Genomic DNA, 18,978 nt, shown 5'->3' on the forward strand with positions numbered 1-18,978 from the left:
TAGCACAAATTAAACCAAACTTTTCTTATCAAAATCATTAGAGGCCTTCACTTTGCCAAATCAAAATCACTACTCTGTTTTGAGTTTCTTCAAACTCATAGCAGCATTCCACACATTTAGAAGATCTCTTCTTTTGCAACATCTTTTCTCATGTTTTTCTCTTCTTCTTGCTATCACTGGCCAATTCCATTCATTCCAATTTGCCAGCCCAACCTCCTTCTGCTTAACAGTCAAATCAGGCTGGATGCTTTTCTCTTCCCTCCCTACATTCTCTGCCAAAGCAATCACATTCATTGCCATGCTCTACACATTTGCCATGTGTCAACAGACTCCTGTATTGGTGTATGCAATCCTGAGCACTCTGTGTGGAAGTATTTTCCTAGCGTAGGGCATGGCTAACCTCTTTGGATCATTCTCCTCAAATATCAGCTCCTAAAATGTCCCTCTTTCCTCCGGGCAATTAATCATCATCACACTTCACTCATATTTAACACTTAAATAACCTACTTTAATTAATATTACCCTGTTTATTTAAAATGAGTTATTCTTGTTTGTGTGTTATAACTAAAATATAAGTTTTATACTAGCAGTTGACTCCTGTATCTCTTTTATAATTCTATCCCTAGTTTCAAAAAAAGATTCCTGGCACAAGTTAGGTCCATAATATATAACTGTTGAGAAAGAAAGAGGAGGAGGAAGAGGTGTAGGAGGAGGAAGACAGGGAATAAGGAGATAGAGGAGAGGATGAGGGGGAGATAGAGGAGAAAGGGAATGGAGGGAGGAGGAAGAAGAGCTGTGTCTTTGCCCAGCTACCAAAATAGAATAATTTTAAAGTGCTATTTACATCTAATGATAATTTGTCCTGATATATATTACACAGGTAAATTTGTTTATACTCTAGTTAAATACCTATGTGTTCTAAACAATGTAAACTAGCATCTTTAAATTTCTACCTGGAATGTTGAAAATGAAGAATCAGGAAAATATATGACAATATCTATTTTTAGAATTATTGACTAATGAATTGAATATTTAGGTAATGCAGTTTTGAAGAATGTTAGAATAATTTAAAATGACCATTATTGAATTACATTTATTTGTCACAGTAAAATAAATCTTTGAATTAAATTTTACCATGTATTATGCTATGAAAATTATTTAAGTGAATAAATGAGAGGAGAAATTTTGAATAACCGTAATTCCTGCCCCAACCCGTTCCCCACCCAGTGGAAAGCTATTTATGACTTCTAAGGCAATCAATTCTTATATCTTATGGAAATCATTTTTTTGCATATGTATTATATTTAAAACATTAATAACAATAACATTGGGCTTTGAAAAGGAACTTGAAATGAATACAACCACACACAGATGTTCAACTATTTTGTTTTGGTTTTGATCTTCTTGTTCCATGATTTTGATACATATTAGTTGTTTTCATCTTAAAAATTGGTTTCTTCTATTTCTACATACATATCTTGCAGGATTATCTTTTTTTGAGATACAAAGATATATTTTGTTTTGAAAAAGAAATTCTTATATTTAAGAGACTAGTAAATAAACAGGCTAAAGAATTTTATGAATTGCTTGAATAAACATATCTAGCCTTTTTTTCTATTGCTTTGAAGATTGGGATGACATTTTAATAAAACAAATAATTTATTGATGTATATATGATTTTTTACAAAAATTTAATGCATAGTCTAAGTTCTCAGATATTTTACTTAAACACGTTTGTAGAAGGAAGTACTAGTGTAGAACTTTAAATAATTCACTTCCAAAATATATGCTTGAAATTTTAAATCTTTTTTCATTGTTAATATATCTTTGATGTAAATAATATGCAATACCTTCTGGAGACATCTCTGGTACAATGGCCTCATAAGGTTCATCTAGGAATTTTGGTTCATTGTCATTGATATCCGAAACTCTGATGACAAACTCAGACTCAGGTTCCACAGCCCTTCCAGTAGTGATGTCTATTACCTGGGCTCTTAGGATGTAGAGGGATCGTTCTTCTCTATCAAGCTTCTGTACGGCATATATGTCACCTGTTCTTTCATCAATGGTAAAAATACTTTCAGCTCCATCTCCCAAAAGTTTGTACTGGAAAGAGTTGTTTCCATTGTCTAAATCAGATCTTAGCTGCAAAGGCAAAGAGGAATAATTTAGTTTCTATACATCTGAAATGGACAAATCAAATTTAAATTTTATTTTCATGTATGTTAATTATTCCCTAAGTTAATAATTCTATATAATTTCCACATTATATTAAATAAGGTAAAATATTAATTTCAAAATTAAAATTTATCACCAGGCAGAGGAAGAAGTCCGAATTTTCAATGTAAAGAACTATACAAATTTTATTATTAGAAATAGATGATTCTAATTGCAAACTATAATAATTGAAAAATAAAGCCTCTTTAATAAATTATTAACAACATATTTGGCTTAAGTTTGATTCATGACTACATTGTTAGTCAATAAAACTGTACTCTCAAATATTTATATTAGGTTAGGACTTGGAGACAGATAAGAAAATAATAATCTAGGTGTATTTAGACAGTGACATTCTGTCTCTTGGCTGAAAATACATAGAAAACATGAAAATACTAGAAAGAAAATTAGAGAGTACAATGAGAAGATAATAATCTCAACCTTCTATTGGGTATTTAACATATGCCACAATATTCATAATTTGCTTTAAATTAGTGTTTTCAAGTACCACTCAAAACAGCATTGTGAAATACATATCATTTCATATATGATGATATATATGATATACATATATGAGATAATCACTATTTCTATACAGAAGAAAATAGAGACTCTTGGTTTTTGTGTAGATTTGTGATGTAGACCACAGGGCTTCTAATCCCAGATCCTCCCCTAATAACAACTAAGTAACATAATCGTTAGCCCTTGATTTTTAGCCGGAAGATATAAACCTCTTTCTTTTCAACATATTCAACTTAATTCTCAAATACATTTTTCCTGTGCCCTTATTGTTTTATTTTTTAAAAACAAAGTAGATTTGTTCATTATTCATAGTGTTGATTATTTATAATTTTGAATGTACATTTAAAAAACAAGTATAATTTTGATGTAAATTAGTTGCATGGTTTTTCATATCTAAATTATTTCTACATAAGAGAGGATGCATGCCATGATACTCTAATTATTGCAAATCCATGTTTTCTTGATTCACCATTTATGAATGTACTCTTCTTCAAAGTTAAAAGACTATCTGAAAGTTTACAAAGTTAACCATGAAATACAGTCCTAAACAAATTCTTAACTTTTCTGATGGCTCAAGCTATAATTTAGTGTTATGAACTAATTAATAAATTTTTCTATGTGATTGTGGAAAAAAATCTAAGATACTTAAATCAATGAATTTAGCATTTTTTTTTTTTTTTTGAGACAGCCTAACTCACAGCAACCTCAAACTCCTGGGCTTAAGCAATCCTACTGCCTCAGCCTCCCGAGTAGCTGGGACTACAGGCATGCGCCACCATGACCGGCAAATTTTTTTTTCTATATATATATTTTTAGTTGGCCATATAATTTCTTTCTATTTTTAGTAGAGACGGGGTCTCGCTCTTGCTCAGGCTGGTCTCGAACTCATGAGCTCAAACGATTCCCCCGCCTCGGCCTCCCAAGTGCTAGGATTACAGGCGTGAGCCACCACGCCCAGCCGAATTTAGCATTTTTTAATAATGTGTTGAATATCAGTGCTATGTAATGAAAGAAACAAATTGAGAAAAATAACATCCAGGTTGACTTTTTGCTGATAGCTCTTTAAATTTGATAGTCTTCAATTATTCATAAAATAAAAAGAAATTATCTATGCCATGATGTTAAGAAACTAAGGAAAACAATTCCAGTCAATATATTAAATGAGCAATGCATGGTCCATATTTTAAAAATGACATTTCAATGTATTTTGAGAATGTATTCAATATTAGAATTAATATATATTAAATTCAGTAATGAATAAATGTATCCCAAGCATATGCACAGTGTAATTTTCAAATACTAGTAAGTTCGATATTTTTAAGACCCAGATAAAAAGGGAAAAAACAACCCAAAAAGGTTTACTTGAATACTTGTCTCTTCCTGTCACAAAATGCATATGCTAATGATATTTTAATTTCATGTACTCTAGTATTACAAAATTTTCTATACGTCTACTCAAAAAATATTTTCTGAAGAAGGCGGCTTACTACCAATTTTGCAAACCAATATCACTTTACATTCTCACTTAATTGTACTTTCCAATCTTAATTTCTGTTAACAAATGGATCCAAGGGACAGTTATCTTGGACACATCAGCCACATTTTATTTTTACTAGCTCTTTAATTACAAGCACCTAAACATTCATTATTGTTCTCTTTTAAACCAGTTATCTGTATGGTGTTTAAGCCTAATGAGTTTGTTTAGAGGGAAAACATCTGTTAGAGCATTTTCATAAATATTTTTATTGATTGAAAAAATAGACCAAACCAATCACTATGTGAAATGAAGTAGCAGGAGATTTGTGTAGGAAGTAGAAACAAACTAGAAAATGTGACAGCCCCAGAGATAGTCTTTGTCCCAATCACATTGATGCACTTCCTGTGACACCTTATTTACTGAAAGTAACCAGCTCATCTTAGCCTATCACCCCATTCAGTGATGGGAGAGCAAGCATATGGTGCTCTGTGGAGTCCATTATAAGAATGGCTGGGGAGACCCCTAGTCACCTAGCAGACACTTAACTGTGGACCTCATTAGTGCCATCCGTGCATGTGATTTACCTGCAATCATCTTAGAAAATAGAAAGGGATGAGAAATGTCATTTATAGCAGGTGTGTGGTACACACACACACCCCCTCACGTGTTTTGAAACCTGTTTTCCTAAAATCCTAACCTAAAGTATAAGGAATAATTATCTTTATTGAATGTACTCATATACGTTTGGCTGATAGCATAGGTGAACTTTACGGAATCCAGACACTATTTTAACACTGTAGCTCTCCTGAAAGGGCTAGAAAAAGAGAGTTAATAAATTTTGAGTGCTTTACCCTTTGGGCCCAATTAAATTTTAGTACCAGTTAATTAGCGGTTAAACTTATTTCAGTTCATTCATCTAGAGAAAGAGCCATACAGAAAAGGACATGATATTGTAGTTACCTCTGTTTAAAGAAAATCAAATAATAAAATAAAAACCAAAAACATAAACAGGAGATGTTCTGTCTCATTAAGGAATTGTTCTTAAAATATATTCTTCTAAGAAAGTGGAGATAATTATTCCGTATACTTTAACTTTACTAATCAAATAAACTGTGTAGGCTTCTGAAGCTACTTAACTGTGAAAGGATATGGTATTAATCTACTTCATTAAAAATGAATGAAGGGTAAATCAACAGCTACTTAGCATAACAGAAAATCAAGTTAAATACTGTTCGTAAATGATATTTGTCTCAGTGTGCCTGCTTTGATCCATTGCCAAAAATAACACCATCAAATTTCCAGATGTTGATAAATGAGGGCTGTGTTTTCATACATGAGACTAAAATGAAACTTAAAAATGGGAGATATCCCTCTTTCTCAAGTTTTTAGTGGATGTTTTAGGTGCTTGTGAATCTAAATCAATTAATTGTGCTGGTGTATTAGAATTTCTAGTGGATCCACTGAGAAAATAGAGAACTTCCAAAACTTCCCCAATGCATTTATTTACATTGTTCTGCTATTTACAGTGACACTTCTAGAAAATAAGCACCTGGCCTATGTGATGAGTCGTATTTATTTCTTCTGGTACAAAAAACTGATTCCACACCCAGCCACGCTTCACTCTCAAATGATATCCCGCTGGCTGCTTAGCTTTCTCAGTTTTAAAGTTTTCTGTTGCTATAAGGCAAGTCCATAGGAGAGGCATTTCCAACATGAAAAGTAGCAGTAAACAACTATTCATTCTGATGACTCTTTTTATTCCAATTGTTACTCTTCAGAAGAAACAGGATGACGCAAACAAAAGTCTTCTCTTCCTTTATAGTCTTTTTTGCTCTTGTATATCTTTCATATTCCTGAAGCATAAGAAACAAAATAAAATTTGACATTTTAAAATAACATTTTCTCACATAATTACTAAGGTTACAATTTTCATATCTGAAAAGAATGGAATAAAAATATACATTTAATTTATCTACCAATTAAGCTAGTTAATTATATTTTGTAGCTCAGCAATGATTTGATTAGAATAATTATAAATTTCTGCTCAGGCACTGTTCATTTTAAACTGTAGTCATAAATCTACCTGAAGGTTGAAAAATTGCTCTGGGACTCTGCTGGATTGACAGCTGACATTGAGATAGAATTTTTTTTTTTTATTTGGCTTGCTTACTTTCTCCTTTCTATCTCAGTAAAACTCAAACTATCTTGTTAAAGCAGCAGTCAAGCCAGGAGGAAAAAAATCATATATTTCTCCTCTTTTTATTTAATACAAATAAGGTTTCTCATTTGATTTCCCAAATTACAATATTTTGTGTAGTTAATTAAATGGACAGCTTAAAACCTGGGGGATTTAATAACCTGTAATACTTATGCTATCAAACACTCTGAATAAAAAGCCTGTGTAAGATATTTACCCTTCTGTAATTTGAAAGATATGAGAAAGAAGTGTTTTTCATCTTAACAACTACAAAAAGACCATTTTTAGATAATAAATACAAAATCATAGTGCCTGTATACAATGACTGAATGTTTATAATATGAAAGATGAATAGGAAAAATATCTCAGCTGTCTTCTGGTATTTAAATATTAAAACAAAAAACTCTGCCTACTGAATTTTACATTTGAAACTTAACTGTTTACCTGAGCCTGACCTTATCGACTATCTCTGGTCATGATTGGTAATTCTCAACCTTATATGTAACTCAATAGCTTTGCATTTGCCACATCTACATACAACAAAATTTGATTTATTTCTTTGGCTGTCATGAAGAAAAATAATTTTGTGAGATCCACAATGAGGTTTAAGCCACGTAATCAACACAAAAACCATAGAGTCCCATATTAGAAGTTTTTCTGCATGATTGTGTTTTGAATCTTCTGCATGCATTCTTGAGCATCCCCTTAGCGATATTTTAGGTCTTTGGCTCTTGTTAAGCAGTGTTGTTAAAAAACACCTAATTAAGAAAGAACACAGGGATTCTGTGGTCCCTATGTAGCCCCTTCAAGCAGATTTATTACTTGTTACAAGTTTACTTAATGAAGGTCATAAAGAAATTCAACTAAGGTGAAAATTAAAAATGGATTTCATCCTTATGTTAAATATTTGGAATTCAAGTAATGTCTATTCTTTAGAAATGCTAAAATATATATTTTTGATAGCTGGTGAATAATAATATTTGGAGCAAGTACAATTTTCTTCATGAAAAGATATTTTTTGTAAGTTTCAGAATTATCACCAATACTGATATGGAGTGCATTTGTCATGTTTTGGTGACTAACATTTTTGTTAACTTTATATTATGATATTATCATACATCTAAAAATAGATAAAATAATATAATTAATACCTATGCATCATTATTCAATTTCATTTCTTTTTCCTTTCTTTAATTATCTTGTATCGTCTATACACATGCCCATTTTTTATATTAAAACAAATTTCAAATGTCATATCAATAATAACCATGTATGATGGGGCTTACACCTGTAGTCCTCAACCCCTGGCCCTGTTAGGGACCTGGTTGCAGAGCTCCACACCCCTCCTCACTCCCCCAACCCCCATCTGTGGAAAAATTATCTTCCATGACTTAGGAAAGGTAGGGGGTGGGGGGTTGGGACTGGGGAAAGGGGCACACAGAAGGGGGTGAGTTGTGGGTGACCCTTGTCTGTATTTAAAGCCACTCCCCATAGCTCATCTGTGGAATTACTGCCGGAGCCCCGCCTCCCACCCTCCTCCCCATCGTCTACCATCTGGAGGAAAAATTATCTTTTGTGAAATCAGTCCCTGGTGCCAAAAACCTTGAGGTCCACTGGTTTACACCATATGTAAAAGTAAAATGTATGAAACCAATAGCACAGAAAACTGACACACAAAATTTGTTATGGTAATTACCATGATAGTTGAAAGTGAAATTGGTTTAAAGGTTGAAGTTGAAAAACACCTGACACATTTTCCTCTCTCTGAAACAATCTAAATAAATATGTCAAGTAATAATACTCATTAAATCTGGGTGATTTTTCTGCTATGTTACTTTTTTCTTACTAAATATATGATTGTAATATTTCACAATTAAATTTAAAATTCAAAGTTAAATATCATTTTATAACTCTAAAATATAACAAAGTAGACATGAAAACCCTTTAATCTGAACTTCCTAATTAAAAAAAAAAAGAAAACTTAATAAAATGGTAGACATAGTTATATCTGAATGATGAAATATTGTGGCTTTGTTTATACTCTTCTATATTCCAAACTTTCTATAATGGTCATACATTTCAGGGGAAGCAAAACGTTTCAAATAATGGTTCATTTTTGATTGAAGACTGGTGGCAGCTGTCAGAAATGCTAGACTGAGAAACACTCTGAGCTGAGTTCAGGCAAATAAGGAAAAATGCTATCAATTAGTTATGTCTGAAATGGGCTCTGGAGAAAACAAGGGTGGCATTTTTGCCCTGCATTTGCAATCCTGATTATATTTTCGAATCAGATGAATACATTAATAAAAACCTACATAATATTTCAATATAGAAAAATAATGCCAATATTGTGTCTCATGTTACATTTGTTCTCTTATTGCTAGGTACTAGTACCTAGGTGTACTAATAAATATTTATTAAATAAGGCATAGATTATAGTATATTTTAAAATACATAATTCACAAAAATAAAATGGCATTATATTAGCACAATATAGATAATAAAATAATTGTATTGATATTTAAATTACACTATCTTCATAAGCAGAATTAACATATTATGTCCAAGCAAAATCGTATGATTTTAGTATTTAAAAGTATATTTCACAGACGAAGGGACTTACTTTGAGAAATTTTAAGTTACCTGCCCAATATCAAATATTCATTTGTAAGTATAAGTAGAACTGGAAACTTGATCTTAAAGACATCAAATGTACGATACACACTGAGGTTTACTGAATGGAAGAAAGAAAATGCATCAATACCTAACATTGTGACATCTATCACTGGTGGTTCACTTCATTTACATTGCATGAAGATCAATGCATTTTAACAGTTGGCCCATGTTGAAATGACATAATAAAATATTTTCTATTATCTCCTTTTAGGACATATTTTTCACTTGTTCTAAAGATTCTTGAGGTGAAAAATAAACAGGGAAGAACAAGTCAAAATGATGGATTTAGTGACTGTGTGGAGGAAGATAAATGTTGAAGCTCGGAAATATGGATGGGATAAATATAGAAACTTAATCCTATTTGTGATTTCTTAAAAATCAAAGGAAATTTAGCAGCCTTATAGAGTGACACTATACATAAAGGCTTTGAAACAGCTTTCTTAGAACCACTAGTAGGAATTATAGAAAGAAATGTGAGTGGAAATAGCTTGCATCCCATAAGTAAGAAGGAAGCAGTATTTTGGGGCCCAAAATTGTAACAAAATATGTACCAACTCTTTCTCTAAAAACATTCATCTCACAGAACCAAAAGATAAAAGATCTTTCTCTGTTCCATTTATGAACTCTCATTAAGCATATAATTTGCATATTTACTATCACAAAAAAGCCCTGTGGGACAGCTACGGCAATATAGAGTCAGAATTCCTGTACAAGAGCTTCTGATACCCTCTTTGGCATTACCTTCCCCATTCACTATTGATGTGGTGCCCTAAGATGTGTAGCAACATTTGCCATTCCATTTGTGGGCTGGATACCATGAACTCTATTCTTGAGCAGTGGCAGATGACTGTCGATTAATGAGCAGCATATTTGTAGTGCTAAACATTGACAATATTGAGCCTGAGTGTGAAAAATATTCTAGAATGAAAAGAGATGAATTCTAGTTGGTGAAACACAGGCTGGCAAAATTTGATTATTTTAAGATCAGTATCTCATTTTTTCTTCCCTTCCACAAGCTACGAAATTTGACCAAATTTGTCCTACCATGATTTAGCATTATTCTGAAGCTAAGTCTTTCTATGCCTCTGTATTGAAGATTTGCCTAAAACACTTTAATCTGTATAGACCTTAATTGTGTCTTTACCATCTTTGTAGTCTCATTTTAATTTAGCCATTGCATGTCCACAGGATATTTCTTATTTTCCTGTGTGAAAGCAGTGAACCCTGTAAAATATTTATTTTTCTGAAATATTTTTCTCTTGTTGTTATTGTGAAAATGTATAACACAAATAAAGCAACGTTTTATTTCTAACATCTAAACAAGTATTCTACTGTCACTAAGATTACTTCCGAAAGTAACCCCAGATATATTTGTCTATGTTTTTAGTTTTATTGTATAACTGAAAACCATGGTAAACTCTCTCAATACTCCAAATGTATTTATTCATTTGGAGAAGAAACATAAAATTGGTCTCACAGTTGGAAAAAGAAACAAGCAAATAAAAACATTTGAAAATTCATATTAATATAACATTATTCAGCCACCGTTAAATTGGGTGCTGCAAAGTCATTTTGGTAGGTGAAAGAAAGAAATTAAATACATACAAAATTATTCCTCTAATTGAAGAAAAATATGTAGACAAATATAGAGAGTAAGGTCTGAAAGGCTATGCCTTAAAATACAGGTGCAAATCATCTCTGCATTGAGGAATTATAAATGAATTAAAATTTTCCTCAAGTGTATTGGTATGTTTTTATATTTATTCTATTATTATATACACATACTTTTATAATAAAATATAAACCTATTTTGTGTAAATAAATGACATTTGGCACCATGGTAAAGATCAAGACAGTCATTCTCTACTGACCCTGGGATTATTCTCCCAATTATGTTGAGAAGAAATGTTCTTCTAAGAGCAGTTCAGTGAAGTTAAGAATACCACATGTGGAGCAAGGATGACTGAATAACCAAACCAAGTCCACCACCTACTAGTATCATGACCTTGAGCAAATGGCTTGACCTCTGGGTCCCTCCATTTCTCATGTGGAAATTGGGGATAATAATTGTGCCTATCCAAAGGGGTTGTGCTCTTGATGAAATGAGTTGCTGCACCCAGAATATATATAATAATATGCTATATTAAGTGTTTTTAGTGAACTACATGAAAATAGCTACCAATAGATAAGTGGTGGTAAAGATTTAGTGATTTCTGTATTTCTCAACTTTGAAATTTTCTGCTATTTTCATTTCTGCAAACAATACATAGATACAACAAAACTGTATAAATGACTATTGCAAAAATAGTTTAGGATACATTTTTTTCCCAAATGTATGTGTTACACATGCATTTTCAAATGATTTGAATGTCATTATTTTTTTCCTAAGCATAGTTAAGTGACTATGACAAATAAACATTATGCTTGAAGTTATACATATTGCATGGGACATATATAAGTTGAAAATGATCCCAGTGTGACTCAGAACAATTATGTTTTCAAAGAAGACTAATTATGACTTAAGGGATGAAAAATATTATAATCTATGCACTTATACAGTTTGAAACTGAATCTAATTAGAAATTATCTTTTCTATGACCTCTTCTTGGTTCCATAAAGCTAATTATTCCATCTGTGAAGACTTATAAAAATATAATGTATTCTGGAAGGTTTGTGGAAAGCTGAAATATTGAGCTCAACTAAGCCCAGCTTCTCATAGAGAAAAACAGATGGCAATCAATATAAAGTCTCCAACTTTGGAAAACCATTGAGTAGGCTAGGAAAAAATGATATACAATAAGACTTAAAATTTCTGGTTATCAGAACCAAATTGTTACAAAAAACAAAAAAAGGAAAACTCTTAAAGGTTTCTGTAAAGCCTCGGTGTAAAACAAATAGTAAAATGCAGCTCTTACGGCCCTAAGTAGTGATGTTACTACAGAGGAAATAGTTAGAGACTCTTCCTCTTTCTTTCTTCTAATTTGAGCAATTCTTTATAAGAAGAAACAAAATGAAGCTATGAAGTATATATTAACAGTCCTACTTTATTCCATAAACACCTCTCATAGTACCTTATAGAGCAGTAACATGGATGGTTAGTAGCAGGTTTTAGACTATATATTGAAGCCTATTTTCTATGATATAAACAATGTCCCAGTACTCATTTCAGAAAGGTATTCCATATTTTTGTTATTCTGTTTAAGTCCTTGTCTATTTAATTAAACGTGGAAGCAAGGAAATTAATACTAGAAAAATGTTAGGTAAAAATAAAAATTCCCTTATCAAACTGTTCTGACTGAAATATCTTTGGAAATCTGTATTATCTATTGTCTTATTTCCCATTTTAATGAACCAATTCATTTGTCTTACAATAATTCTGTGGTATATGTCTTATTAATGTTTCTATTTTGTAACTGCCAATGGTGAGCACATAGAGAAGAAGTAACTTGACTTAGCTATAGAATAATTGATGGGACTAGAATTAAGTCAAAGCATTTTGTTTTCTCTGTAGCTGATATCTTTAACCAATGTCCTTGTCAGAACCATTTTCTGGAATATGTATGTCTGTAAAAGAAAAAAAAAAAAACGAGAGATGTGTAGAAGTTGTCCAGGCTTTATTTCTGGAAGAGTGGATTCCAAAATTTTCATATTTTATACTCCTACCAGAAAAAATGCAGAGTGTGAACCTGAAATATGTATATGTGCATTTATATACTAATGATTCACATCCACAACTTTTACCATTACATAAAGTTTTTCCTAAAATGTACTGAAAATTGAAATGCAAAATAATACAGTTTAGCATAAATATAAATGGAATTTCTCATATTTTTTTACACAGCTGGTCTGTGCATCTGCTGTGTCACATAGATAATTCTTTGAAGACTGCCCTGCAAGGTGAAGGAGTATGGCATAATCCTTTTGGCTATTCCACATTCCTGTCTCCTCCTTGTTCTATTTTAGGTCCATCATTTTCTCTCTCTTCAAGAGGATAAATTGCACTTATACCCAGATTGACTTTTACTTTATATCTGTAATCATGCAGTAGTAAATTTCTGTTTGCCAAAGTATAGCTAGAATAGATGGTTATTATCAATAGTACAGATTGAGAATATGTGACAGTGAACAAAGATATGTCATGAAGTAAATAATTAGATCAAATGAACTGTATAATTGCAATCTTATTTTTCTCAGTATATTAACTATTGAAATTTTCATTTTATAGCATTAAATCAGTGTGGACCATTCAGTAGAATCTGTATAAAATGTAGATATTTGTACCTTATATAATAATATGATATTTTCATGATACTAGTCAAAGTACTTAAACACTCTCAGAGTTTCTTCAACTGCAAAATGATATAATAAAATGATATAGCCTATAGATCCTCTGTGATTAGTCACCAAGGCAGGAGGTTCTCTAGAGGCTAGGAGTTCAAGACCAGCATAGTCAACATACCAAGACCCCCATCTCCACAAAAATTAGAAATATTAGCTGGGCATGGTGGTATGCTCCTGTAACCTCAGCTACTGAGGAGGCTGAGGCAGGAGGATTGCTTAAGTCCAGGAGTTTGAGGTTGCTGTGATCTATGGTGATGCCCCTGCACTCTACTCCAGGCAACAGAGCAAGACCCCATCTCAAAAACAATTTTTTTAATTAAAAAAATGAAAACCATGCTTCGGACATATCAAATGTTTAATAAAAGTAGTTATTATCTCAAAAAACATGCAATTTATTTAAATATTTATAATCCTAGACTTTTTTCAATAAATTCTTATTCATCTGTTCCTGAAGTACATAAGAGAATCTCTAGTGATTCCCCACTGCTATAAGAATCATCAGAGGATTAGCTCTCAATATAAATGTTCAAGTCATGTAGGAAAGAGTTCCTGTCAGAGCAGCTGAAAACAGGAAATATTTGCAACTGATCATTTGTAAATGATTTCAGGCTTATAGACCCAAGGCTACTATGCGTGGTTTCTATTATGTGAAATTTTAGGATTTAGCAAGAGACAGAGTAGAAATGTCTCATATATATGTATAGGACCTAAAAGAATTCAGAGACATCAGAAACTTAAAATCCTTACCATGTAGTGCCACCGTCCCATCCAAATAGTTAAAAAAAAAATTGATTTTTAACAACTTACAAATTGAAATCTATTTACCTACCTACCTTCCTATTTCTTTATTTTAAATGAAGAAATATATATCCTCTAGTGAAAAGTCATAATGATATTTGGGGATCATTAAATCTTAGGGTTCCATTCTTAAGACCCTTTTTTACTCATTGTAAACATGAAATAATATCTCCAGATTTTATGGTTTTAATTAATATCTACGTGCTGAAGCATCACAAAACAGTCTAAACAGTCCATATTATCTCTTTAATCTCCAATCACAATGAACCACTTTCCACAAGGCATTTCAAAGTCAACATTGTAATTGTTATCTTTTATCCTTGTTCTACCTCCTCACTATGTTCCTTCCTTCACTGAATAAAACCAGCATCCACTCAAGAACTCATACTTAAATAAGTTCTTCTTCAGTGTTTCTGTCATCTAACCTCCCATACATACATATTCAAGCATGAAGCTTGACGTAGATGAGCTATGGCGAATTATACCTCTTAAATCTCTCAAACATATTTACTTATCTCCTATTACCTCCTAGTTCTTAATTCATGACTTCTTTTTTTTTTATTTTACTTTCACTTGACATGTAATAATTCTACAGTATATACAATGTGTAATAACCGAGTAAGTGTAATTAGGATTCACATCACTTCAAACTTTCATTATTTCTTTGTGTTGGTGACATTCAAAATCCTCTCTTCTAGCTTTTTAAACACATACAATAAATTATTTTTAACTATATTTAGCCTACAGTGCTATAGAAGACCAGAGCTTATTCCTCCTATCTAGCTGTAATTTTGGAAGGCAGCTATGGTCACCACTATACCACCAGTGCTGCTCTAGCTGTAATTTTGTATCACATAATCTTATAAAAAGTATGAGTTAAGAGTCCTCTGCTTTATTCATGGGTTTAAAAATTCATACATTCATATAAATATATGTATATATACTTATGCACATACATGAGCACAATTCAGCATTGCTTTATATCTTTAAAATAGTTTAAATTAAACTTCAAATGAGTGGCTTTATTATATCCATATTCTAAAAAATATCATGACATTTTTATAAATAATTGATATGGTCTTAAAATTATCAAAGGATTATACACATAGATTTGAAAGTATCTGTCAATAAATAAAAATATAGACAGGTATATGTATATGTATGCATATGCAGATACGCTTATTTATTACCAGCCAATAAATTTAAAGTCAAATTTTCCTATGCCTCTAGAGTTGGTATAGTCTATAGGCATTGAATAAAAGAGAAAAAAAAAAATGAACACAAAGAAACAATTTCTTGTATAGCCCTCAAGACAAAAGTCCTATTTAAAAGGAGGGGATTGAGATCCACCTGAAAAGTAATGTTGCAGCCCATTTATTTTTCATCAAACATTGTGAGGAAACAGTTATATTTTGCCTTACCAGTTCCAGAGCAATTTCAAGCACTGTCAAGAAGTATTTGCTTAGTGACAAATAACAGTACTCTGTTTAAAATTCCAACAGAAGTATATCTATATCCTTTTCTTTTTATATTTTTCTCTTTAGTAATCTAGTAATATTTTATATTTATCTCTGTATTTGGTAGCATTTTCTCTTTATCAAAAAGGTCATATATTTTAGAAATAAAAGAGACGGCAAACACTCTGGAGCCATTTATAATACAACATAAAGGCAGAAAAATGATGACATTTTCCTTTCCTGTGATTTATGTATAGTGTGCTCATTTCCACAGGAATGACATTTCTAAATTTTGCATGTAGATAAAATTGCCTAGGTTATTTTAAGCCATGACTGATGTATCAAAATTATCCCAACTTTAATATACTATCTTGCAAATTTGAAAATTTCATTTATTGTGTAACTTCTTAGAATTAAAGAACAGATAAGATGTGAATGTAGTGATCCTGTATGTTGATAAGCCATTGTCCTAAAATAATATTGCAAATTTGACTTGACATGTCAGAACAGGATTTCTAAAAATTATGTTTTTCTCTAATCGTAAGATATACTTTGATGATTCTGAATATAATTATTGAGTAATTAATGTGACAACTTCTGACATAAAATATTTGTGCTTTACTGATTCTAGGGAATTTTTAAAAGTGAGGCAAACATTCTCTTAATTAATTACATCAGAATATTCAAGAGGGTATGCACCATTGGAAAAAGAAATTGATTTGTTATACATTTTGGAAAACAGGTTTTAGAGAATTTAGCTGTAGTCTCTGAGTCAAATGGTGGTGAGCCTGGGTAACAAACTCTTTAAGGGTATGTTTTATTTTACTTTTAAAGTGGCAAACATCTTTCTGATCACTTTGGCAAAGATAACTCAGTTTGCAAATCAGTGAGCTGTCTTCAGCATTGATAGAGAGAAAGGATTTGTGTGAGATTATTATTAGGTTCCAAATTTATGTATATTTCAAACTCAATCTTGTATGCAAAACCAAATATACAGATATTAGAAGATCATGGATACTAAAGGAAATCATCATGACAACAAAATATAGAAGTTTTATTTTCTCTTATTCACCATCATGGTTTTGAAACATTAGGTTGTTAGCAATAACTCCTAATGTAAAGAAGGTATATGAAAAGATCAATATCTCCTTTCAAATGGTGTAACACAGTTATTCCTATTTCACTACAACTCAGTAACATGTTGAAAACTACTCTATCACACTTTAAACATAGCATAATATTTAAGAGTACATATTAAGACCATGAGTGGCAAAACAATCAACTTATATTTAGTTATACATTAGAATTTATCAAATTATGTATAGCTACAGTATGAGAAATTCCTGAAAGATGAATATAGTTTCTTAGGAATGCATAGGTGGCTTTAGCTCTTACTTTGAAGTGGGAATCAACAACAACAACAAAAGGAATGCATAGGTGGCATTTTTGCACATCATCTTAACACATCTTCAATTTATGATAATGTAATCAAATTAATTTTAAAAAGTTTCCTGAGGGAAAGTACTTTGGAAAGATTCCAATGTGGAGAACAAAACAACAACAACAAAAAAAATTGAAGTAGTTAACATCTGCTTTAGGGTATCTATAAATTGGATATGTTTGTGTGTGTGTGTGTATGCATAAAAGTATAAATATTTCACTAGGGCATGAGTAAAGAACTTACTAAAATAAGAGACTGTAAAATGTACACATAATTTACATAATGATCTGATACATTTCATTAGTTGTCATAAAGCCTTGGTAAAGAAGAAAACACATGTAAAGAAAAGGAGACCAGGTGACTTCTAAATTACATAAAGAGGTTGTTTAAAAAGTTTAAATAATTCTAGACTTTTAATTTTGAAATAAATTTTTATTCCTTCTAGAAACTATTTATTGTTTATTTAATTTGGAAGATAAAAATGCTCACATTATTCTAAAATAAAATATTGTCAAATTAAAATTATAATAAATATGCTTGAAATATTTAAAATATCTAGAATTTTGAATAAATATATATAAATGAATATCATTTTACTTGATGTTGCAAATACATCCACAAAATAAGTGTATATTACTAAATGTGCAAACATTTTATCTAAATAATATCTTTCTTACAGATATATTAATTCATCAAACGAATTCATAGAACTAAAGTATAAATTTATGTAATCTGAAGGAAACATTTGCTATTCTATTTAGATATTTTTTGTTGCTAAGCACTTTATGTGTTTTTATATTCTAGTTATAGATTTACTAAATCCCTTTGGTAAACTGACTTTGAAATATTTCATTATAATTAGTACTCCAATTAAAATTACATGTACCAAATTAGATTCGAAAAAATATTAAATGTTTTTCACATTTATAATTTTCTTAATTTATACTGTCTTTCACATTTGATGCATTAACCTTTTTATTATGTATAATTGTTTTAATACATATATAGACTAATATGTGTGTACATGTTTGGGCATGTATATGTTTGAATCCATAATAATGCTCAATATTTTACTTTTATTACAATGATAGCATTCTTAATTAAATGTTTTTGTATTTATGCTGTAAATAATTTTTTCTCATATACTTAAGAATGAAAACTTCATTATTTATATTACCTGATAGTACAGAGGTAAATGCATCAAAGATAAAAATATAAAATCCTGAACAAAGAAAAATGTGCAAAGAATGGTGATCCATTCTTTCCATGAAGCTTAAGTTTTAATTGTCCTAAGATATGAGCAATATTTTCCCTTAATCTATGTTATAGAGATAGAGAACTGTTCTCACAAATATTTGATTTAGAGAAAGTTCAACACACATGTCATGGCATTAAAATTTTTAGAATTTTTTTTAAATAAAGTGAGAACTAGCAAGAGTTTGTCAAATACTTTTTGATCTATTTATTCATTAAGAGATGATACATGTAATTTATAATATGCCTGATTATCACAGTCTTACCTGTGTAACTTCAAGTTCTAGGAGTTCTGTGGAAATTGAAATTCAAACTTCACATTAGACACGAGGAATAGTAGGAAAAATGTGCTTATTTGCTTCACAGTCTTCTCAGCAAACTTTCGATGTGCTGCATTGCCCTGAATTACAGACTCTTGTGCTTTTAGTACCACAACACTGTCAGTATGTCACTGCTTACTAAATGCTATTTTGGGTTCTCTGAGCAAAGCCAAGAACACTGAGCCTTTTGTGCAAAATATCATAAGGGCGCTCTGATGTTCGTTCATAGTCTGGTATTAAAATGCAGAATGCTAAACAAGTAGTATGAGGTTATTATC

At 31.1% G+C, this 18,978-nt stretch overlaps 1 protein-coding gene across 1 annotated transcript in view; it reads right to left on the reverse strand.

The window, feature by feature from the left end:
- Window positions 1–18,759, reverse strand: part of CDH19 (cadherin 19) — a 66,406-nt gene extending 47,647 nt beyond the window's left edge. Inside the window, exons 1-3 of the mRNA XM_045527344.1 lie at window positions 18,647–18,759; window positions 5,766–6,069; window positions 1,851–2,145 (exon numbers count right to left, since the gene is read on the reverse strand). Of these exons, the coding sequence (XP_045383300.1) occupies window positions 1,851–2,145; window positions 5,766–5,957 (487 nt within the window). The 5' untranslated portion in view covers window positions 5,958–6,069; window positions 18,647–18,759. The remainder of the gene's footprint in view (window positions 1–1,850; window positions 2,146–5,765; window positions 6,070–18,646) is intronic.
- Between the last annotated feature and the right edge of the window lie 219 nt (window positions 18,760–18,978).

The sequence above is a fragment of the Lemur catta genome, chromosome 16 (assembly GCF_020740605.2).
Source record: "Lemur catta isolate mLemCat1 chromosome 16, mLemCat1.pri, whole genome shotgun sequence".
NCBI lineage: Eukaryota > Metazoa > Chordata > Mammalia > Primates > Lemuridae > Lemur > Lemur catta.